The 23,867-nt window shown below is 42.3% G+C and overlaps 2 protein-coding genes across 2 annotated transcripts in view; both read left to right on the top strand.

The window, feature by feature from the left end:
- Soat1 (sterol O-acyltransferase 1) overlaps nt 1-2,648 on the top strand; it is a 43,146-nt gene extending 40,498 nt beyond the window's left edge. The window contains exon 16 of the mRNA XM_021198028.2: nt 714-2,648. Coding sequence (XP_021053687.1) covers nt 714-770 — 57 coding nt within the window. The 3' untranslated portion in view covers nt 771-2,648. The remainder of the gene's footprint in view (nt 1-713) is intronic.
- An 8,705-nt stretch (nt 2,649-11,353) lies between these two features.
- Nucleotides 11,354-23,867, top strand: part of Axdnd1 (axonemal dynein light chain domain containing 1) — an 84,638-nt gene continuing 72,124 nt past the window's right edge. Inside the window, exons 1-3 of the mRNA XM_021199072.2 lie at nt 11,354-11,447; nt 12,306-12,481; nt 13,375-13,478. Coding sequence (XP_021054731.1) covers nt 11,354-11,447; nt 12,306-12,481; nt 13,375-13,478 — 374 coding nt within the window. The remainder of the gene's footprint in view (nt 11,448-12,305; nt 12,482-13,374; nt 13,479-23,867) is intronic.

The raw sequence follows: 23,867 nt of genomic DNA, 5'->3' as shown, positions 1-23,867 counted from the left end.
CTTCCCTTCCCTTCCCTTCCCTTCCCTTCCCTTTCCCTCTTTCTTCCTTCCTTCCTTTCTTTCTTTCTTTCATATATTTTTATTTATACTCTGTAGTTGTCTTCAGACACACCAAAAGAGGGCATCAGATCTCATTACATATGGTTGTGAGCCACTATGTGGTTGCTGGGAATTGAACTCATGACCTCTGGAAGAGCAGTCAGGGCTCTTAATCGCTGAGCCATCGCTCCAGCCCCATTCTTTTCTTTCTTTGTCTTCCTTGTGCTTGGGTTTTGTCTCTCCCATCGTTCCTGTTTTGGACAGAGTACTTCACCTTGGAGTGGATCATTAGCAGTCATATGCATATGCTTTATTATCTAGTCTGACCTATTTAGACTTTTGACCAAAACTGAATTTTGCTAGAGTAAGCTATCAGGATGCTGAGAGACAGTGTCTGCCTACATTCAATCCATGCTCTGTGGAGCTGAGTGCAAGTTACTGAGATTGAGAAACTTCTTGGCAAAGCTTCGCAGTTGAGTTAATCGGTGCTGTTAGTAGAAAATATCTCAGAGCCTTTGAATTAGGAGATGTCTTACACCTTAAAGGTCATGGGAATGCTGGGAGGTAGCGTAGGGAAGTACAGTATATGACGGTCAGCCAGTACCACCCATGCCTAATTCACATGCACCATGGACATACATAAACTGTTCTTTCCCTTATTTCTCCCCTCGTAGCCTACATTTTTGGATTATGTCCGGCCACGGACCTGGACTTGCCGGTATGTGTTTTAGAAGCCCTGGCTCTGCCTCCTTTCTTGCCATTGAAGATTGGATATTCTTCCTGATTCCGAGCCAGCCGTCTTCAGTGGTTACTGAATCCTTACGCCACAGTGTTTGGAGCTCTTTAGCCTTTCTGATGATTCACCTGGAGTTGGGCTGTGGGAAGCTCACTTAGTGACTTTTTTTGTTTGTTCATTTTGTTCCCTTTGGGGGAGAAAGACCAACAGCTGAGGTAATGGCAGATTTTTGCAGGCTTATCTCAGGTCAAGCCTTGGTAGTTTTATCTATTTATTTCCTTGATTCCATCCAACCAGAGACTAAACATGTCTTGACCATGAGTTAGCCAAACACTTAGGAAGACATCATTTCAGTATCTCTGAACATAGAAGTTTTTTTCATGCACACTATCAGGAGGTCTGCTAGTGCAATTGGGAAGAAATAAATTTTGTTATTTTTGGTAGAGAAAAAAAAAACCCTATTTTCCAAAGATAATCTTATTATGCATTCTGCTCGTCTCTTTTGTCGCTATTCTGTTTTGCTTTGCTTCTGTGCTGGGAATGGAACCCAGGGTCTTGCTCAGGGGCAGCACACTGAGCCACAGCCCAGCCCTTCCACTGTATTTTTCTGAAAGTTCTGGTCTACTGTTTTGTTTTCCATTTTCTGTATAAGTTATGATTCTTTTAAACAATTAGTGTTCCTTCCCTTGAGCTCAATGCTAGTATAAATTCAAGGGACAGAAATAGAAAGGGAAAAAAAGACATTTCCTTTTGAAATTTCAAAAGTCATTTTAATACAGACTCCCTGAGCTGCCAGTGTGTTTTTTAATTATTCTACCATAGAAGTTCTGTGGAAGATTTTATTATTGTTGGTTTGATTTTGGTTTTTTAGAGGCGGGGTCTTGCTATGTAGCCCAGGCTGGTCTTGAACTTGCTATGTAGCCTGACTGGCCTTGAACCCCTGACCTCCTGCTCCTGCGTCCCAAGTGCTAGGATCACAGAAGACATCTCCATGCCTGGCCAAGATTTTTTCTTTTTTTTTAAACTTTTAGGTTATAACTTCTTTGAAGTTACTTAGAAGTATCCTTTGGTCTAATTGCTTTATTGTCTAATACGTAGTGGCTTTCCTTGTTATAGACTAGTGAGTCCATAGTGGAAGTATTAATCTTTCTCTACTAATAATCCTAAAATGGCTACTAAGAATCCAGAAGCTGGCTTCTGAGACATCTGCTCAGTCATTATACTTTAACAATATATTTTTAGATGAAATAAATTACTGTGTGATCATTTGTAAGGACATGTACTCATATGTGACATTTGCAAATTGTGAGGTTCCCGTTCCACACCTGGTGTGTCTGAAGGACATGCTGTGCTAGTGTGCAAGGGTGAGCCTATGTGTGGGAGGACTGTGCATCAGAAGGGTACCACGGACCATGTAGTTCAAACCTCCTGCCCAAAGAAATGAGCCTTACAAGTTGCTCACACACAAAATCCCATGGCACAGTCACTTCGGTGGTTTCCTGGCAACCATTCATACAAAATTTGGGAAATCTTTTCAGAGTGGCTTTAAAAATCACTTTTGAGTCTCTCGAGATTTGGAGAGCTCTTTTATAATCACTCTCCGTTAGGACCACGTGTCTCCAGGTTCCTTATCTGCCTTATTTACCACCGCTGGAGATGAATCTTGGCTGTTTCTGTCAGTTCTTTGTTCTTAAACAACAGTGTTCTGTGTTGTCACAGAACCATAGCCCCTTGATAAGCCTGTGAATGGAGCCTGTGAACGCTTGTAGTCTTAAAGATTAAAACAAGCTGGTCACTTTAGTGAGTAATGGCATTTTAAATATAATGAGGGAACAGACTGGCCTGAGACTTGGTAATAAGCCAGGCTTCTGAAGCAAGGGAATGGGATTTCTGGGTGGGGTGGGGGGGATGTCCCTTTCTTTGAAGTACTAGGTATGCATTTTCAGGAAAGGGTGTTACTTTGTAGCAGTTCTCCATTCCAATGTTGGACTGATCATGGTTACCCTTCCCCCCACCCACTCTTTTTTGAGACAAGGTCTTTCTCTGCAACCAAGCTAGTGTGGACCTCACATCCTCCTGCCTCAGCCTCCTCAGGTGCCAGAGTTTATAATATAAGCATGTGCTGCCCCAGAAGGCCTTTCATTAGGAATTCTTTTCCTGTCAAGATTTTAGGTGATAATAATGTGTGTAAGACTGCAACCATCTTAGCATTCAAAGAGCGTCTTAGGAGAACCTCAAAAATACAAAACCCTAAACGAGGTGGCCACTTCTGTGAAAGAAGATTGGGTTGGTAACCATGACCGCATTGCTGGCTGCATTAGCAGGAGTCTTTTTTTTTTTTTTTTTTTTTTTCAAACCATGCCTGAACTCTTTAAAGAGAAAATAAAACCAAAACCTCTTGCTAACTGTGTTCCAAGTGGGTTTGTTTATTGTTCCGTGTTGTGCCAATGGGAGAAAGCTGTGTTCTGTTAAGAATACTTCTTATTTGTCTACAAAGTAAGGGGTTTAGTGTTTTCTATAAGAAGTATTAATGCTGATAACTGTGATTTCTACTGTCTGTGCAGCATTTCACTTTGCATTTGGATGTCTGCTTTGGCCGTGTACTACTTCTGTGTTGGACGTTTTTATTCTCAGTCTCAGATAAGAGGGAGAGGGAGCAAGTTTAGGGTTTGTTGTTGTTGTTGTTGTTGTTGTTGATGGATGAATGTATTAAAATCACCTGGGTAATGTTGCTTGCCTCATGTTAGACTTTATTAGAACACTGAGACTGGAATCTCTGGTGTTGTCTGTTTGTTTCTGTTGTTCTTTGTTTTTGAAACAGGGTGGCTCTACAAATCTCTGTCTGTCCTGGAACTCATGTTGGCCAGGTTGTTCTTGAACTCACAGATCTGCCTCCCGAGTGCAGGGTTTAAAGGTGTGCACCACCATGCCTAGCCGGGGCTGTTTTTAACTTGTCAGTAACTACAGCATTTGGCAGTGTGGACAATGTACCTGCTTCCCTTCTATTCAAGGGAAAAGTTGTTGATGTTGGCAGGTTAAGAAAGAAAGTACAATGTTGAAATAATTGTAATTTGTAAACATTGCTACAGAACTAATTCATTTATGATATGTAACTTGTTTTGAAACTTAAAAATTATTCTTGCCTAAAAATTGAATATCACAGCTTTTTTAGACAAGTCATATTATGTTTGAAAATCACTCACTTGGTCTAGATTACCTAAAAAGATGGAATTTAGCCTAGTAGTGGTGGTCCATGCATTTAATTCTAGCTCTTGGGAGGCAGAGATAGGTGAATCTTTATGAGTTTGAGGTTAGCCTGGTTTACCAAGGGAGTTCCAGGACAGCCAAGGTTACACAGAGAGACTCTGTCTCTGGAAAAGAAACAAAACAAAGACAAAGACAAAGATGGAATTTATTAGTTGTCAAGAGAACCTGTTTAAAAAAATGTCTGTTTTGCACTGGTATACGAAATTTTGAGGCAATACCAGTTTCATGTTTGTGGGAGGGAGAATGAAACTAAAGTAATGGTTGCCAGCTTGTCACCCCAACCTCTGGGTGGGGGTGTCAAATGATCCTTTCACAGGGGTCACCAAAGACTGCTGGAAAACATATTTACAATTCATTACAGTAGCAAAATTACAGTTACAAAATAGCAATGAAATAATTTTATGGTTTTAGGGGTTATCACAACTATTAAAGGGTCACAGCATTAGGAAGGTTGAGAACCACTGACCTAAAGTCATATGACTGCAGTAAAAGGCCTCCTTATAAGGTATACATACTTTAAACTTTTATGACAGCATTTAAAAAAACTAAGTTGTGGGTATTCCTCCTTGGAGGATTTTGAGTTCTTTCTCACTTTTCCTTAATACATGTTTGTTTACTCTGCTCAAAAAAGGGGAGGGATTGTTTGGGGTTTGGTGATGTGCTTGCCTACCACACACAAACTGTTGAGAGGCTTGACCAAGACGCATCAGTGCCATGACAGCATACACTTGATGGGGTGACGTGCACCTGTAATCCCAGCTCTAGAGAGGTGGGAGAAGGAGAATCACAAGTCCTAGATTATTCCTGGCTACAAAACCAGTTGAAGTTGGAGAACAGCCTTGCTTACAAGTGACCCTCTCTCAAGCCCCTTGGAGTAAAACAGACACAATGTTATCTACATAGAGCTGTTCTTCTCTGTTGCTAGAGATTTACTCCTTCCCTGAGAACACCCAGATTGAGAGCCAGTAGGGAGGTGACTGATGCAGGGGCTGTGGATTCCGACAGCCGGGGGATTTACAGAAGAGTGAGCAGGGGCAGGCTGCCTGCATTACAGAACCAGTTTCCTCATCTGTAAAACGGGGAGGGTAACTTCCTCATAGGATTGCTGCAGAGCACTGGCCCTGGCAGAAACAGCCTTACCATTTTCGTAGTCTCCCTACAATTAAAACCTGAGTCTGGATTGTTACCTCTTAAAAACTGCAAGGTCCTGAGTACTTACTGCTACTCTCACAAACAGCCCCCTAGCCCTAGGATTGTTGAGTCCACCTGCTTCTTGATGGGCTTGTGCAAGATGCAGTGGCCCCTGCCTTGTCTCCCCGTATCAGGTGGGAACCACCAGACTTATCTGGCTTACTTGGGTTTCCTTTTCCTTTTCCTTTTTTTTTTTTTTTTTTTTTTAAGATTTGTTTATTTAAGTATATGACTACACTATAGTTGTCTTCAGACACATCAGATCCATTATAGATGGTTATGAGTCACCAAGTGGTTGCTGGGAACTAAACTCAGGACCTCTGGAAAGAAGTCAGTTAACCACTGAGCCACCTCTGCAGCCCTTACCTTGTTATCTTAACCTACATGGTCATGGGCATTCACTCGTGTTTTGTCTTTCCAAAATCACTTCAGGTTTATCTGCCTTAACATTCGGGGAAGGCAATGTGCTTCTGGAGAGCGTTGCTGCTGTCGTTACGTAGGTATGGACACCCAGTGGTTAGAGCCAGTGTGCACATTTCATAGCCGGGCTCTAGGATTGTTGAGTGGACGGCACCTCATGAGGACTTCTGACAGTGTAAGCAATGCTTTATAGCGTTTGGGGGCAGAATCGATTCCTTTTCTGTGCTGTATCAGGGAGTAAAGCTTGTCCTTGTGCATGCTGGGCAAGCACTGAGCTAGAAGTCCAGCCTTAGAATAAATATCTTAGTTGAAGATGGCTCATTCCTTTGATTAGTACAGGTTTAGTGTCTTGCTGACTAGTGTTACACGGTAATTTCACGTAATTTTCCCCCAATGCTATGTACAGCTACCCACATTGGCAAAGAACTCTTGAGTGTCTAGGCTTTGATGACCCTGACACTGGAAGAGCTGGAGGGTGTTGAGGACAGCAGTGAGTGACACTTGTGGTTTGTGGGGTTCAACATCTCTACAGCTTCAGTTTGGCAATGGAGCGCTAGGCCCTCCGTCGGAACAAGACATTACATAAAAGCCCCGTTTATACAGAGAATAAAGACAGCTGGCTGTTGAAACAGAGAGATTGGAGCCCTCCTCCACCTTCAGCTCAATAGGAAGCTGAGATATCAGCAGATTAAAAACAATTATCTGTAAGTTGGTAGGAATGATCCCGACTCTTCTAATACTTAGTGAACCTTTTTTTCTTCTGTAAATGCCTTTAAATTAATGTAGACTTGAGAAAAGGTGTATTGTTTTCAGAACTGCCTCAAATTGTTTTGTGTTTAGATTGGGGGAAAAAAAAAACGCGTGTCCCCCTTTTCCTGTGTGTTTATTCTCTTTTTACACCGCCACATTGGCCATTTCTACTTCAGCATGTTCCGCTGCTGGAGCACTTTCCTTCAGGTGTGAAGAGGGCACCCAGGGCTTGGTGCCGGTGTGTGTCTCACTGATGGGGAGCTGTCCTGGCATATTGTTGAAACAGGCAGTACCCACACCTAGCCATTGGAGGTGCAGTCTGAATGCCCGAACATCACCGACTCTTGGGTGTGCAGAGAGCTGAAGCCCTGGTCTAGGCCCTGCCATTGGACTGTGCCTTCGTGTCTTGGGTCTACATGTCATGAGTCACAGGAGGAAAAGCTGTTTTTAAATTGTGTGTGTCTCTGTGTGTGTGATTAAACATAGCTTCTGATTGTCGTACTTACTTTTTACTCCTGAATTTTGATTACCTCTTCCTGCAGATCTTTAATCACTGGTGTGATGAATTTGTTTAATATGCATTGTTCCCAGTCCACTGAAAACTTTTTAAATTTTGTGTTCATATATAAAATGGCAAACTACTGCATATGTGAAGAATGTGATAAATAAATATATTTAGAAAAAACCCTTCAGTGTGTGTAGTGTATGCATTGTGTGCCTGTTTGCACCTGTGGGTGCATTTGGAGGTCAGAGGACATCGGGTGTCCTGTTCATTCACCTGCTGCCTTGGTCCCTTGAGTCTCTCCTTAGCCTGGACTCACTCTTTGACTAGGAGGCTAGTCAGCAAAGCCCCCGTGATCCTCTCTCCTCATCAGCGTGGTTACAGGCACACGTGTCCAGCCATATTTTTATTGTCATGAGAGTCTCATACTGAAGACTTGGGTGGCCTGGAACACCTTATATAGACCAGGCTGGCCTAGAGATTTGTCTCTGCCTCCCCAGTGCTGCGATTAAAGGAGTCTGCTAATAGGCACAGCTCACATCCATGGGTGCTGGATTTGGCTTGCACAGTGAGTGTGTTTACCATTGAGTCATTCCCAGTCCCTAGTCCCTTTAAACAGACACATTCATTCAGCATCTTGATCAGCTAACAGCATGGGTATAAAAAAAGTCTAAAATGTAACTCCACCCCCACCCTACCCCCCAAAGTACAGAAACAGCAGAAAGCCCTGGTACATTCTTAGCCACAAGTACAGTCCTTGAGGGGTTTCTCCTCCCCCCCCCCCTGTTCTCATGAGCATTCTCTCTGTGATAGGCCCTGCCACCATTACTGCCCTGGTTTGTAACCGGTAGTTTGTAACTGGTAGCTTCCCAGGCTCTCCCTGTTAGACTTTTGTTTAAACAAAAGTAATTAGAACTGTCCACCACCACACCATCATGGCCACACTAGTTATATGCCTTGGCAAAGTCTTGGGCTTTGCAATCACAGGAGCCAGAGCTGCTGCCACTGAGGTTTCTACCACTGCCCAAGGCTGATGACTGATGACATTGTCGATGTAAAGGTCACTGCCACTCCCACCACCGATGCCAGGTGCTGCCTCCTCCATTGTGCGGCTTGTACAGCTGCCGTTTCCACAGAGCTGCTGCCTGGCTTTCCATAGCCCTGCCCATGACCAGCACTTCTGCTGTTATTCCTTCAGAATAACCAAGGCCACATCCTCCACAACCACTATCATTAGCAAGTCTATGAATGAGAGCTGGCCACCACTGATGCCACCAAAACTGTCACGGGCAAAATTAGCACCAAACTATCTCAATGGAACCACCTTGGCTAGAGGAAGCACTGGCTATCTATCCCTTGCTCTGACAGAGCTATCTTCATTTCCTAGCTATTCAGTCTGATTCTGAATGATAGTCTTATCTAGGATATCATACTCATGGAGGATATGAAAACAAAACCCCTTCCCACTGTCCTGGCCAACTGTGCGATGTCAATTGCTTCAAAATCTTCCATGCTGTGCAAAACAATATGAAACTGTTCTTTGGAGCCCTTAATGCCACCCACAGAGATCTTTATTTCAGTTCTGTGTGCACCTGGTCTTTGAGAAATTCCTCTGGATAGTTTTATTTGGTCCTACCACTCTTCCTGTGTGGCCTTGCATTCACAGCTGCATCAACTTGCTCCACAGTGTTGAAAATGACTTTCTAAAGGCCCTGGAGTGGTTGTTGAAGGCCCCTGTTCCCTCCCACATACTGCGTGAGCACTCCCTGCTTGCACAGTGACTCCTCATCGGACATTTCAAAGCTCAGCTCTTCTTCTTCTTCTTCTTTTTTTTTTTTTTAAGATTTATTTATTTATTATATGTAAGTATACTGTAGTTGCTTTCAGACACTCCAGAAGAGGGCATCAGATCTTGTTGTGGATGGTTGTGAGCCACCATGTGGTTGCTGGGATTTGAACTCCGGACCTTCGGAAGAGCAGTCGGGTGCTCTTGCCCACTGAGCCATCTCACCAGCCCAAAGCTCAACTCTTCTATGGAGAGTTTCCATAGCTCTTGGGCTCTGTAGCAGAATGCCTAAGCTTTTCCACTCACGGCTCTTTTTCTCTGAAGTGTTTGTTTGTTTGTTTTGTTTTGTTTTGTTTTAAGATGGTCTCTGTGTGTGGCCTGGAACTCACAAAGATCCACCCCTACCTCCCGAGGGCTGGGACTTAAGAAATGTACTACCATGCTTAGCTGATTTTATTTTTACATTGGGTTTTTAGATCCTAACTGAATGTTTAATAGTGCAGGATGTAGAGTATCTTCAAAGTTTGTTTGATTTTAAGATTTATTTTTTTTTTTTTATATACATAAGTACACTGTCTCTGTCTTCAGACACACCAGAAGAGGGCATCGGATTCCATTAAATATGGCTGTTAGCCACCATGTGTTTGCTGGGAATTGAACTCAGGACCCCATCTCTCCAGCCCAAAGTTTTGTTTTTAAATTAATATAAACACAGATGCTGAGAATACAGATTTGCACAAATATGCTGATCTCAATTAAAATTTATTTAAGATTTTTTTTCCTTTCTCATGTAGCCCAGGCTGGTCTAGAATTCAATATGTAACCAAAGATGGCCTTGAACTCCTGATCCTCCTGCCTCCATCTCTCAAGTGCCAGGGTTACAAAGTGTGTTCCATCCACCACATTCCACCATTTAATGATTTTATTGTCGTTAAAAATGAAACTCAAGTCTGCAATTCTAACAGCATTATTTAAAATCAACAATTGGGGACTGGAGCGATGGTTTAGTAGCTAAGAGGGCAGACTGCTGTTGCAGACAACCTGAATTTGGTTCCTAGAACCCATGTCAGGTGGCCCACAACCACCTGTAACTCCAGGGAATCTGATTCCCTCTTCTCTGGGGCATCTTTCCTCACACGCAATACACATAACCTAAAAGATAAAAAAGTAGAAAATCAAAGTGAGCAATCATGCCAACCTTGAGTGTGGCACCCCACAAGAGCAAACTGTTACATCAATGTCACAAATTAGATGCACAGTCTTGGTTAACTTGAGTCCAAGTGGGCCCTAACCCTTCATAAACCGGCACCCCCCATCCCACCATGCTGTCCTTTGCCCCTGCATGACAGTGAATAGCCATTTGATTCAATAAACGGACATACTTGATCTCTGAAGAGATTTCTCCCATCTCCCTTGCACTGCAGGAATGGGTGGCAACAGTTAGGTCATACAGGGTGAGCAGAGTTACTCTGTGCTTGTTTCCATAGGCGTGTCAATGGGAAGATTGTTGCCAACTACTGATCATGATGTGCTCGCTCATACAATCAGTAGATTCTTAAGAGAGAATGCTAAGGAGCCAATGCTTCTGCAAATGCAAATCCGGGCCCGTTTCTTTCTTTGTAACCTGTAACATAATTCCTCCATTAGCCTAGGTGAGAATGTCCTGCTCAGGTATTCGTCTTCTCCTTCAGCTACTGTTGGCATAAAAAGCTACCTGACACTATGATGAATGGCACTTATGAACACGAACTGAGAGCACAGAAGTTACTTGCTAGTTTACTCCGCCTCTCCTTTTGAGACAAGATTCTCACTAAGTTGCCCTGGCTGATTCAGAACTCATAGATTATTCTAGCCCTGAACAGACAGATTCAAGAACAGAAGGACTCTTGCTACATCACCCTCTCAGGGTGGGCAGGGCCCCAGGAGTCTCTTGGGCGCTCGAGTCTGCGCTTGCGCAGTCTGCACCCGGAAGCGCGGCTTCGAGAACCTGTCCCATTCCGAGACAACAGCCCGATTCAATATTCTTCCTTATTGCTACTACCCATGACTAGAAACACACGGAAACATCTAGAGAGTGTAGAGACTCCTTTTCATCTCTCTTCTTTTGACGGTTTTACCGGAGGCAGCTCGGCCCGCAAGTTGCTAGGACCGGTGGGGGGGGGACCTGCGTTGCTATGACGACGCAGGGCGTTCCGGAAAAGGGATGGCTTTCCGATGCCAGGCGGCAAACACAACTAGTGGGTACAGCGGCGGCGGGTGTCCTGCACTCCTACAGTGCAGTCCTAGGGTGTAGGACTTTGCTGAAAGGACCGTGGGAGCCCCGCCCCACTCGCGCCCGCGGAGCTGGGTCGCGCTGACGAGCCCGCAGTCTGTAGGGCGGCGGAGCCTGACTTTCCTGGGCTGGGCCCTGACTCTGACCCACAGCTACCCCTCTTCTGTCATGTCATGTTATCTTAGAGGGCTCCCCAAAGAAAGGAAACCATGCCAGATGAATTCTGAAATTCAGTCTTAACACAAACACTCAAGAGGTCTCTCTGTTCATGTGCTTTGTTTTGCCTACAGAATTATGGACAACTTGAAAGTCTAAACACGATTTTGATTTGTTTTTGAATTAACTTTATTGGAGGAATAGTTCTGAGAGTGACACCAGGCATTGATTATTATGTCTCTCCACAAAGTTTCGGACACTTCGCTGACCTCCCCATCAACATCTGAGTCCAAACAGGCAAAACTCTATGTAGTTAAGGAGCCAAAAGGTAAACTTCAAGGATGCTGTGGACAGAACCATCAGGGCTACTGACAGAATTCACAATCCGTTCTCCCCTTCTCCTTAGCCAGCCTGGACAATCACCAAATCAGAATACGGTTTCACCTTTGTTTAAATACTAATATCTATATGAAGTTTGGTTTCTTGTTCTCTGACTCTGAGAGCTTTAAAAACACAGTCATGTGGATAAGAAAAACATAGCTTACACAAATAATGCCTATTTGTGTAAGATTCAAGATGTTTTTTGAGATTCCTTAAGATCTCCATCTTTGGGGCTTCGTCTTTGTCGGTCACGCCTTTAATCCCAGCACTTGGAAGGCAGAGGCAGGCGATGTCTGTGAGTTTGAGGTAGTAGAACCTGTACCAGAATAAGACTCAAGCCCGTCACCCTTTCATTCTTGCTCATCAGACTGAGGTTATCGCCAGTCTGGAGGTCACAGGGCTTTTTGGTTCGTTTCTTATTTATATTTTGCTACAGTTCCATCATCTAGGAGGTACGGATTCAACTCAAGGACTTACACTAAGCAAGCACTCTATCCTGAGCTAGCTACCGATTCACTGTCTATGTGGAAGGGCAGTGGGGGTGGGATCCGGGCTAGCTGTACACTCACCCTGTGAAACCCAGGCCTTTACTTTGTATCTCTCTATATGTTCTCATATCCCCCTTCCACCCTTCCCTCCACCCTTCTACGCTACTCTTCTGTGCTTTAAGTATTCTTTGTACCTGGGTTCATCTGCTAGAGGCTCCCCTCTTGTTAGAAACACAGGATACTGCTGAGGCAGTCTGGGAAACTTTAACTCCCCAGAACACTCCACTAAAAGTTTGTCTTTCCTATTACTTTCTTAGGGCTTCCCGAGCTAAAGGAGAAAAAATCCATGGGGAACCACCTCAAACCCCTTCCTACTCCCCTTCAGAATGACTTCAGAATCCCCGAGGAAGTTCTTCTCTCTCTGAACTATGCAGCTAATGCCGGTCCCTGTCCTGAAAGTTTACTGCCTGTGAAGAAGCATAAAGCCCCAAAGGTTTGTATACACATACCTAGCATGTTTGGGGTCATTATTCCTTTTTTAAACTTCACTTTGTTAAGTGTTTGGTGAGCAGAAGTTGTGTATTCAGATGATCTTTTAAAATGCACATTTAAATAAAAAAAAAAACCACCCAGTTATTATTTAGTTCGTGTGTGAGTTTGGGCTCAGGGTCAGAAGACAGCTTTCAGGAACTGCTTCTCTCTTTCCAGCATGGGCTCTAGGGGGAGAAGCACAAGTCATGCATGGGGTTGCAAGCTCTTCCAGTGGCTGAGCCATCTTGCCAACTAGAAAATTCAGATCTTGCTGAGCATGGTGGCTGGCACTGATAGTCCTATCACTTCAGAGGCCGAAGCAGGAGGATTGCCACGAGTTCCAGGCCAGACTGGGCTACACAATAAGATCCTGTCTCAAAAAAAAAAAAAAAAAAACAAAGCCAGGGGGCTGGAGAGATGGCTCAGCAGTTAAGAGCACTGACTACATTTCCAGAGGTCATGAGTTCAATTCCCAGCAACAACATGGCAGCTCACAACCTTCTGTAACAGGATCTGATGTCCTCTTCTGGTGTCTCTGAAGAGAGCAACACAGTGTACTCACATACAATAAATAAATAAGTAAATGTTATAAAAAAAAAAAAGTAAAAAATCCTCAGGTTTCTTGAAGCACATGTTTCCGTTGCTTGAATATTTCCATTAACCTGTTTTATGTAAACTTACCAGACGTATTATTGATGCTTTCTCAATGTTCAATCTTGCCCTTCTTTATGCATTCTGCTCCTCTATAAAGCATCCAAATGTCCTTGATGTAAATAGTCAAATAAGTAACACTTCTTCAACCAGAGTGCCCTCTATTGGACATTTGTGTTTTTTGCTTTTTTTTTCCCCCCACAGTGTGCCCTTCCACGTCTTGTAGATCATGTCTGGCAGCACCCTATTCGAAGGGATAAATTCAAATACCTGATTGATCATCCTGTCTCCCTCACAGGAACTGGAAGGTAAAGGTGGAAGAGAGTGGGGGTGCGGATGTACAGGTAGATAGACTTGTTTTCTCGGTTGTGTGGCAGTTTTGGGAGAAGGCAGAATGTCAACACTGAAGAATTAGAGACTTTGAAACTTGTAGTAGCATTGATAAATGAGAATTCTGAAAGGATATATGTATAGTTATTATTAGTAGCTACACATGTTGGCTGTACATCCTTTTGGTTGTTGAATTTCTAAGCGTATATACATACATACATACATACATTCATTCATTCCTTCCGTGTATGCCATGCCCCATGTGTGAGATTAGAAGGCACCTTTTAGGAGAGGGCTCTCTCCTTCTACCATATGGATCCTGCAAGTTGAACTCAGGCTTTCAAGCTCGGTGGCAAGCACCTTTATCCTCTGAACCTTCTCCCTGGCTTGGTTTGCTGGGTTTGTTTGGTTTTGTTTTATTTTGCTTTGCATGCGTTTGTATACTTCTGCCTGTAGTTTCCTGTGGGTTTTTTTTTTTTTTTGCCCTGTATTAAAAATGACGAGATCCACCAAACTGAAGCCCTTAGTACATCTCCCATCTGTAGTGTCCATAGTTTTTGTACATCTTAGAGGAAACATGATGTGGGAAACCTTGATAAATAGGTTAATTTCCTGTCTTCTCTAATTTTTTTTTGTTTCTTTTTTGAGCATAACTACTAATAAACTGGAACAAGGCCCCTAAACGACCAACAACCTCTAACCCTGCCTATTGGGACTCTCACATTTATATACCCTCTAAAAAATTCCCAGAGTTCCAAACAGCATACCATCTCAGAAATTATCTACAGCTGGTAAAACCATGCCTCTTCTAGACATGAGGTAAATCACAGTCAGCGGCTCTGAAGCAGCCCCATATCCCACACCTGCGATTAAAACAAAACCATAGGCTTATAATATTTGTTTTTTAAAAAGAAAGCAACATTCCAGAATTGTCACTACAGGAATCTTTAATCTTTTTGCACTGTTTCAGATTAAATCATCAAATACTATTTATTATTTTGTATCATTCCCAAAAATACTCTCTCAAATTTTGTTCCATGAAGAGTGTGGTCTATTCATTTGAAGTATTTTCCATTTATCAAAACCTCCCTGCATGCCTTGCTTACATGCCATGTACACCTGGAAGTGGTTTTAATATTGACCTCAGACAATAAGCCTGTAAGAGTTCCGGATTGTGTGATTGTGTAGGGTCATTCCCATACCACTCTCCCTCCAACATTTTGTATATGGAGTCAGGTACATGCTCCAACATGTTGTAACGTGTGGTACCAGAAGTGGTTTCCTCTGCTAACACAGCAGATCATGGGGCTGCTCAATAGCTTTGGGTTGCTCTGATGGGGTTTGAGAACATGTTCTGGGATGCATGGTTATGATAACAGCAATGATGATACAAATTAGCTAATTTATCACCCATATTGGGTCACAAATAGCATATAGCATAGGGTCTTAAGCAAAACATGCAATTTTCTGGTTCAAATAGCTTATTTGTAGTCAATCTATTATACAAAATTCCAAATGATGATGCATTATCAAAGAATATTTTCCTGAAAAATGTATTAGCTCTCGCCATGCAGCTAAGGTCATAGTTCCGTCTGTAGTTATTGTCTCTTGACCTTCTGAGTGAGGGCTTCTTTTTGGCATATTTTCTATAGTTGCTTCTAAAACATATCGAAGACACTTTTAATAGCATAAAGATAATGATCAGAAATATGAGGAACCAAAATGTCTATTTAACCCAGTGCCACCAGTACACTGGGGTACATACAAAGTCTAGGCATGCTAGTCTTCCGATGTGGATATCCACAGGCCACGTTTTGTTATCTCCTTGTTCCAATTTTTATTATGGTGTTGGCTTCCAATAAACCAACCAAGTTATGTACACCATTGGAGTCAAAGTAATGTTTTTCCTCTAGGGTCAACTTAATCATGATTGTTGTATTATCCATTGTGGCCTGTGAGCAGTTCATCATCAGATAACATATACCTGTTAAATTAAAACATGCTTCAGAAGTGTTAGGCATATGTATTTGCTCCTAACTTAAAGGTGTCTTCAAGTGGTATGTATATAGAGGTATTTGTAGTGTTAACTGATGACCACATAAAGTGATCATCTGGTATTATGAATTCATTGCCTAGTTTCTGTGGTATGGCTTTAGTGTGATATCCTGGGTATGTGTTGTCCAGAAATACCTGTATTAGGTGTATCTCACATATGCCTTCTGTGCAATATGATCCTCTTTCGTTATCTAAATAATGTTTAAAAGTCTGGGGTTCTTCTTCCTAGTCCTGTTGTAAAAAGGGTATTTAATTCTTTCTCTACTTCTGCTAGATCACTTCTATACATTTAGCACATAATTAAGTTATGGTTCTGAGTTATCTATGATGTTTCTGTTTATATTGTTCCTTAAATACTTGCATTTCTGTGTTCATGATGTTTACCATGATGTGGAGAGAATCTATGGTTCTTGACAGTGCGGGGAGTGCCTGGCCTGTTTTCATATTAATTTGCTGAATATTGTAGATTTCTGCCTTGTTGGCTGCGACTACTGCTTCTGCTACTGTTCAAGCCTCCTGATAACGCCCTGGCCATAAAAGAACCTAGCGCCAGTGCCTGTAGGGGTTTTCTGCTGACCTTATTTGGGCTGCTGTATTGATATGATATGGTATCTATTTCTCCACACTATAACTTAGGAGGCTTAAATGCTTGTAATGAGATGGAAATCTGTATTTTCTTGATCCTAGGGGTCAGTATTATTTCTATTAGTGGTTGTCTATAATGTTCCACCCCGAAGGCCATGGCTGATACCCAATCCTCCCAGGTGGGCCATTGTTGTGTGTCTATTCTGGTGGCCCATCTTAAGTCGGGGTAGTAGCTTAGCTTGCTGAGCCAGGGTACACTTGGGAAGCCTGCCACCCAGAGCCAGTTTGTCTGGTTCCATGTCCTCTGGAGTTCTGGGTACAGGTGGTCATGTAAGTCCCTGGGGCACCTATTTCCCCATGGATTAGGTAGAGGGGGTATGCCACTCTTTTTTTTTTTTTCAGATAAAATTTTATAGGTTTATTTAAAACTTATTTCTCACCTTGAGTATGCAAAAGTTTTGTGGAGTTTGTATAAACTCCACAAAATGTTCATTTATTTTTTTTTACTTTGTAGTTTACAAATATACAAAATAGAAGTTTGCTTAAATTTATATTACATATTTATTAAGGCAAGGAACTATATAGAAAAACACATTTGTTCTGCTTAAAGGCATACTTGGTAATAAACCATTGTACAAATTATTGCACATCTGAAACCACAGTGCATAACAGACTGCATAAAAATGTTACAGAAATAAACCAGGCTTATTTACCTGGCTTAGGTCATCAATGTAGATCGGAAGACAAAACTACATTTTCCTTGTCAAAAGTGGTATGCCACTCTTAAGTGGCTAAGGTACAGCAAATTTTGTACATTGGGTCCAGTTCATACTTGGACCCGGTTTACACAGGTTTGGTGGTTTGTAGGTGAGGAAGTTTCTTTTCCTTCTTCCTCTCTAGGCTCATATTCACCATATTCATGGTCATACACCAGTTCTTCCCATGTTAATGCTGTAAGGTTGAACCACCTGCCCTCTGCTTCACCTTCTAACCCTGTGTATATCAAAGTGCTTGTATATAATTTAGGAAAGGTTGAATTTATAGCTAAATCACAATCAAGAGAAGAATCTGTCTCTATTCCTATAGTGGTTGTTTTGTAGACTCCTGTAACATTAAGTGTGTTCTGTCTAACCTTGGATGGTCTATACCAATAATTATTAAAGAGTGCTCTAACACTGGAGGCATTAGACCACACCTCATCAAAGTGACGTTTTGTGGGATTTTGTTCATATCTATTTGTATTTATACTATCTTTTTTGATCTAGCATATACTTTTTGTTAGGGTAGTATGGTGCTACGTGTTGTCTGAGGAGTCGCAGCCCTAGAACCAGAAATAAGTTACTTGGTCCAGAAGCTGTCTGTTTTTAGTTGATATGGTGCCCATATCCTATCATCTGCCCACCATCTGGGTATTTTGTATAGTGGGTCTAGAACTTTAGGTCTATAGGTGGGTATTTGTAGTTTGGGGGTGATGGTTGAGAGTAGAATTGTACTCACAGTGCTGTTGCCAGTGATGACTCATATTCCAGTTCTGGGGTGTTTAGCACTGAAAATGATAATGTAACATAAAGCACAGCAAGCATAGCCAATGGGTGACATGTGGTTAGTGACATGCATAGCTAGTTGCACCAAAAAGCGAATACCCCATAATCCACTAATAAGTATAGGGTTAGCAATAACAATGTTATTTCCAATTCTTTCTTGTATTTGGTCCAATTTTTACAGTATTTATCCAGCAAGTGATATAGTTGGCTATCAGGCTAGTAGTACTATGATTATGTATTTGGTCATAGAGAACTACCAATAATAAGGATCACTGTACATTTTAATGCTCTCTCTCACACACATACACACATTGTTTGTCAGCGTGATGCCAAGTCCTCCAGTTTGGTTAGTTGCAGTCCTCCCTTGCTGTCTGTGGTCTACACGGTGTTTCCGGTGCCTGATGCTATGATTTCTGTCTGGGTTAGTTTATCCTTGTGCCTCTGAATACAAGCATAGGATTTGATTATATTTCTAGTTTTCTCATCTGGATAATCTATATCTTCCTGTGTGCTGAGGACTTCCTCAATTGGAGATCGTCTATTGATTCTAGGTCTGTTATTTAGTTCAAAGGTAGCTGTTGCCAGAGCTTCTGAGAGTGAACTATCTTTATGTGCCATTAATTTTACTTTAATTAATCCATTAAATCTTTCAATACTGCCTGCGGCTCTTGGGTTATAGGGTAGGTAGAATTCCCACATCATGTCAAGATTTTGTGCTAGTCTCTGTATAATTTTACCAGTAAAGTGGGTTCCCTAATCTCTTTGTATTAGTCTGGGTGTACCATAAGCACAAATCCATGACCACAATGTAAATATTGTTAGTTTTTGGTCTGGTTTCGGCCCTGATCTGGCCATAACTAATCCTGTGCAGACATCTACTTTTGTGCATGCATACTTATTTCTTATACTTATTCAATGGTCCTGTGTGATCAATTTGAAGCGTGTGATTAAAATGTAGTCTATGAGTGCCTATTCCATGGTAATTATGCTGAAATATGGTTTTGGTTGCAGGGCATCCTTCATATTTCTGTACAGCATTCTTAACTTCATTCCATGATATGGTTATGTTCCTTTGAGTGAACCATTGGTATGTTGCATGGCTTCCTATATGTCCTGGGAATTTGTGTATCTGTTCTATTTCTTCTCTTGTAATCTCTGCCTGTGTGGGAAGAGTCACTCTGGTCCATTGTCTCTCTTGTAACCCCTGTCTGTGTGGGAAGAGTCAATCTGGTCCATTGTCTCTTCATTTTAATTTCTGTAGGCCCTGTCTGTTCACTTTGGTAATGTGCCTCAAGTTTTATCGCCATACTTGCTAGCCTGTCTGCTTAGTTATTATATTTGCTTTGTAGGCCATCTTTGTTTTGATGGGCATCTACATGATATACATTAATTCTTGTCTGTACTGATTTGAGCCATCTCCATCCAAGCTTCTTTAGGCCATAAGTCTTTTTCATCGATTTTCCATTCTGTTAATTTCCATTTTTCTGACCAAATCCCTATTCCGTTGACCACATACCAAGAGACTGTAAAAAGCTCTAAGTCCTTTCCATCCTTGCGGGACTGTCTGGCTGCCAGTATGGCTGCTGTTACTTCTGCATGTTGTGCTGATTCGCTCTTTCCTTCCTCTATTAGTACCATCCCATCTTCACGCCTGAAAACTGCTGCTCTCCAGCACACCACGCTGCTTTTAGTGGTGGCTGAGCTGTCAGTAAACCAAGCATTAACCAGTGAGGAGGAGTACTGACCTGACCCCCATGTTCCCATGGGTACCTGTTTCTGGAGAGGGGAAGTGTCGAGTGTGATTGGTACCTGGCTTTCGTTATCTGATGCCAGTATGTGCTCTGACACCATTGGCACCATCCCCTGTGCAGTCAGGTTTGCTCCTTGAAGGAACTCAGAGAGGTACCATTTCCATTGTAATACCTTTCATTCCATCGACTGCCCTGCCCATGCCTCTTCTGGTGCCTTTACCCATTTGAGAATGGGCACGGTGGATTGGAGTGCCACTGGGTTCCATCTTAGGATACTGTGGCATGTGCGGAGTGCTTCATAGGCAGTCCACATTGTTTTTTCAAAGAGTGAATACTTGGTGTCTGACCAAGGGAAGTATTTGCAATAAAAGACAAATGGTTTAATCTGTGGTTGTTTAACAAGTATATTCCAATTGCCATATCCCTTTATAAAGAGGATATCTATTATCACTGTGTTATCTGTATTGATGTAAACTAAGTTACTAAATTGCTCTATATATTCTAATATAATTTTCACTGCTTCTCCCTGGGGTGGTCCCCAGGTGAAATCAGATGCTTGATTCACTCTGCTGTATAACGGTTGGAGCAACAGTTGCAGGTATGGTAGATGTTGCCTCCAATACACAAATAAACCAATTAAATGCTGGGTTTCTGTCTCATTCTGAGGTCTTGGTAAGTTTCTTAATTTGTTAATTCTGGGGGAATGGATGGACCTCACTGGAGTCGATCAGTGCACTCTGAGGAATTTAACTTCCTCTGCTGGTCCCTTTACTTTGTCTTTATTAATGTTCTATCCTTTATTTGTTAGATGTGCAATTAAGTCTGCTACTGCTTTATGTAGTATTTGTTTGTCATTTGCTATCAAAAGAAGGTCATCTACATATGAAAAGATTGCTAGTTCTTCTGGTGTGTGGTATAAATCTAAAGCCCATCTCAGTGCATTGTGTGGTATAATTGGGCTGGTTTTGTATCCTTGTGGAACTAGTAAAATGGTATTGTTTTCCTTCCCACGAGAGTGTGGTGATTTCTCTGGAGTTGGGATGTAAGTCTATTGTGGCAAACCATTTGGGCGCCACCTGCCTGATTCTCAGGAATTTATCTCCTACATCTGGCAATTGTCCAGGCATCTGCTCTGATAGGTTATTTATGGTCCTGTCATCTACTTACTGTGAATCTCCATTTGCCATTGGGTTTCTTTGCTGGCCAAATGGGGCTGTTGTAGTTAAAGCTTTGTGTTGGTTCTATAATAGCTTCTTTTAATAATGTTTCTTTGGTGTCCTTTAGTTCCTCCATCCCACCTTTTATGGGATACTGTGGTGTGGAGGAGGGTGGTATTTTAGGTAAGTCTACCTGTGCAATTTTGACTGTGGCCAATAGTATTTCTGGTATTCTTTTATAATTCAAAAATTTTGGAAATAATTTGTGTATTGTGGGTAGTCCTATGATGTTTTCTGGGGTACTGTACAAATCAAAATCTAATTCATAATTTTTATCATATAATTGTAATGTTAATTTAGTTATAGGGGTTCTGACTCTGCCTCCAACTCCCTCTACTTCTATGTGGCCTTAATCTTGCCTGTGTTCAGGATCTGTCCTTCATCCAGGGTGTGTACATTAATCTCACTACCAGTGTCCAACAGCAATTTAGACACTTTGGTGGTGATGTTGTGTAGTACAATAGGTTTTAGATACTAGGTCCCTGAGGTTGAAAGGGATGTCCTCATCCTCTTAGGTTTTTCCTGGATAGCATCCTGTTCATAGGTCTTGCCCCTACACTTGGCCCTTGGTTGTTGAATCCTGGGTGAGGGGGCCCCTGGCCCTTAAAAAAAAAAAAAAAAGGTCTGCGAGGGGCTTGTTCAAACAAGAGTCTGGTGGGATTCCATGGTTGGCTTGGTCCTGAGCTAACTGGGAGGTTGGTATTCTGTCATCCCACTCTCTCAGACAAACCGTCATCATCCTCCAGCCTTATTTTGGATAGATGCGTCTATCTTTTCCTTTTGAACAGCTGAGTCATTTCTCTTTGGGCTGAGTGCTGCTATTTGATTGTGTTTCCTTCCCCCTTGGATTATTTTGTCTCTAAAGTCGGCTCTGAATTCTGGGACTTACTGAGTGACCTTTGAGAGGTTGCTCCTTTATCATCATCACTATCTAGAGAAATTAAATCTATTTCCTCCTTAGAAGAATCGACCTTATCTTTTGTCTTTTCCTTTTCTTTTCCTCTCCTCTCTCTGTCTTTTAACAATTTTTCACCCTCCTCAATGACCGCCACTATGGACGAACACTTTGTTGAGATCATTTAATTTATCAAGTTTCAATATGAAAAGGCAGTGACCAGGACCTTTTCGGGCCCAAATGTCCTGTAAAAATCTTTGAGTGCACCTCCTACTCTGTGCCATCTTTTTCATCAACAGTTCCTTCTTGAGGAGGCCAGGGACATAACTCTTTAATAAAATTAAAAAAAAATTGACAACAAATGCTGAATTTTTACCTTTACTCCTCACGTCTTTAAAGCCTTTCTCATCTGTTCCACATATAACTCATGTCGGCTTATTTCTTGCCCCATTTTCATTACTATGACTCACCAGTCTCGACTCAGCAGGTTCCCTCAGTGATCACCTTTGTTTCACTTTTAAATTTTTGGTCGACCCTTCTTCCAGTAAAGTTCCTCATAGGGTCTCTCATTCTTGCTGTTCCACTTTGGGCGCCAGATCACCCAGCCTGCCGGTCAGTCAATAGGGTCTGTAAGAGGGAGAGTGGGGAGAGTGGGGATGGAAGGGGAAGGGGCAAGAGACTAATGGAGACAAGACAGGCTGCTGATCAAGTCCCCAAACAATTAAGGGTATATAAGCATAAGCTGGGTAGTGCAGTTGGAGACACTAAACCACAAGTGTCTAGCAGCTGGGGGTGCTAAACTGCAAGTCCAGGAAATGGCCAAGAAGAATAAGATGTTATCAGAGTGTCCTCAGCTGTGGTGGGCTGCTTGCAAAAAATCTCATGCTAGGAAACAAGTCTCTTGGCAGGGTGGAAAAATACCAGCCTGCAAGTAAAGGGCCCGAGATGGCTGCAGAGATGATAGCCGCTTTCTGCTAGGAGATGGCTCCCAACATCTCTTGGTCTGATAACATCTGCTCCCTTCTCCCACAGTTTCACTTCATACCATTTTGGGCATAATTTCTTTCTAATTTCATTAAGTTCCTGTGGGGTATATGCTCTGGTTTCCATTATCACCTTGGTGGGGCTGGTGTGTCCAGAAGATCCGAAGCACAGAAGGAAGTGCCGCTGGCCTTGCCTGCGCAGCCATCAGAGCCAGGCTATGGCATATGCCAGACCAGAGGTGAGTGAAGTGAGTGTGTGAATGAATGCGATCCCATTTCGCTTTCTATTTGTTTTACTGTTGTTTATGAATGAACACCAGTGTAACCTGATTCTCTAAGTCACTGGTACTCTCTTGCTCTTGCTCTTGCTCTTGCTCTTGCTCTTGGCTCCATCCCTAAACCTGACTTCCCCAAATTGTCCTCCAACTGCCAAATGAGTGCCGCCATGGTATATCTGTGCCTATATTTACACACCCCTCCCAGAAATACACATCCCTACCAACAATAAAGTAGTGAAAAATTTTTTTTGAGATATGGTCTTATTGCATAGCCTTTCTAGCTAACCTGGACCTTATGGTATAGACCAGGCTGGTCTTGAACTCACAGAGGTCTGCCTGCTTCTGCCTCCCAAGTGCTGAGATTAAAGGCATACCTACCTTGCCCAAGTAAGAATGTAGTAGATGTAGAATTGTGTATAATTGTATATTTACATAAAAGAGAGGGAGAAAATAAAAACCTATTGTTAATATGAACATAATGCCTGCTTCTCCTTGATGTGGACACAGCATTCACATGACCAGCGTCACAAAAACATCACACATACTTTCTGTGAGCAAAGGAAAACCTTTGTTTTATTAAATTTCAATGTGACATTTTCTTTTCTTCATTTTTCTCCTTTTCTGAGTCTCACTCACTTTGTAGCTTTGGCTGGCCTCAAGCGAAGATCCACTGTCTGTGTCTCTTGGGTGCTGAGACTAAAGGTGTGTGCTCTCATCCCATGCTCATTAGGATGTTTTCAAACACGTGCCATTAGATTTTGTTCTGTTAGTCCCCCCTTCTGCAGTGCCTTCTTTCATGCTTTGGTTGTTTCTGTCTAATGAAAAATTTAAAATGTGTGCAATACTACTTACTGTTTTCCTGTTATGACCTCTGCACGTGACATATTTTAATGCAAATGACCCAGGTCACTACTGTGACTACATTTACTTATGTTTATTACGTATATTTGTTTACTGCACGTCTGTGCTCCTACCATGGTGTGCACGTGGCAGGCAGAGGAGAACTTTCCTGAGTCTGTTTTCTCTTTGCACTGTGGATTCTGGCAGTCAAATTCAGCT

Source organism: Mus pahari, chromosome 5 (genome assembly GCF_900095145.1).
Source record: "Mus pahari chromosome 5, PAHARI_EIJ_v1.1, whole genome shotgun sequence".
Taxonomy (NCBI): Eukaryota; Metazoa; Chordata; class Mammalia; order Rodentia; family Muridae; genus Mus; species Mus pahari.
This window is presented reverse-complemented; position numbering and strand designations above follow the sequence as displayed.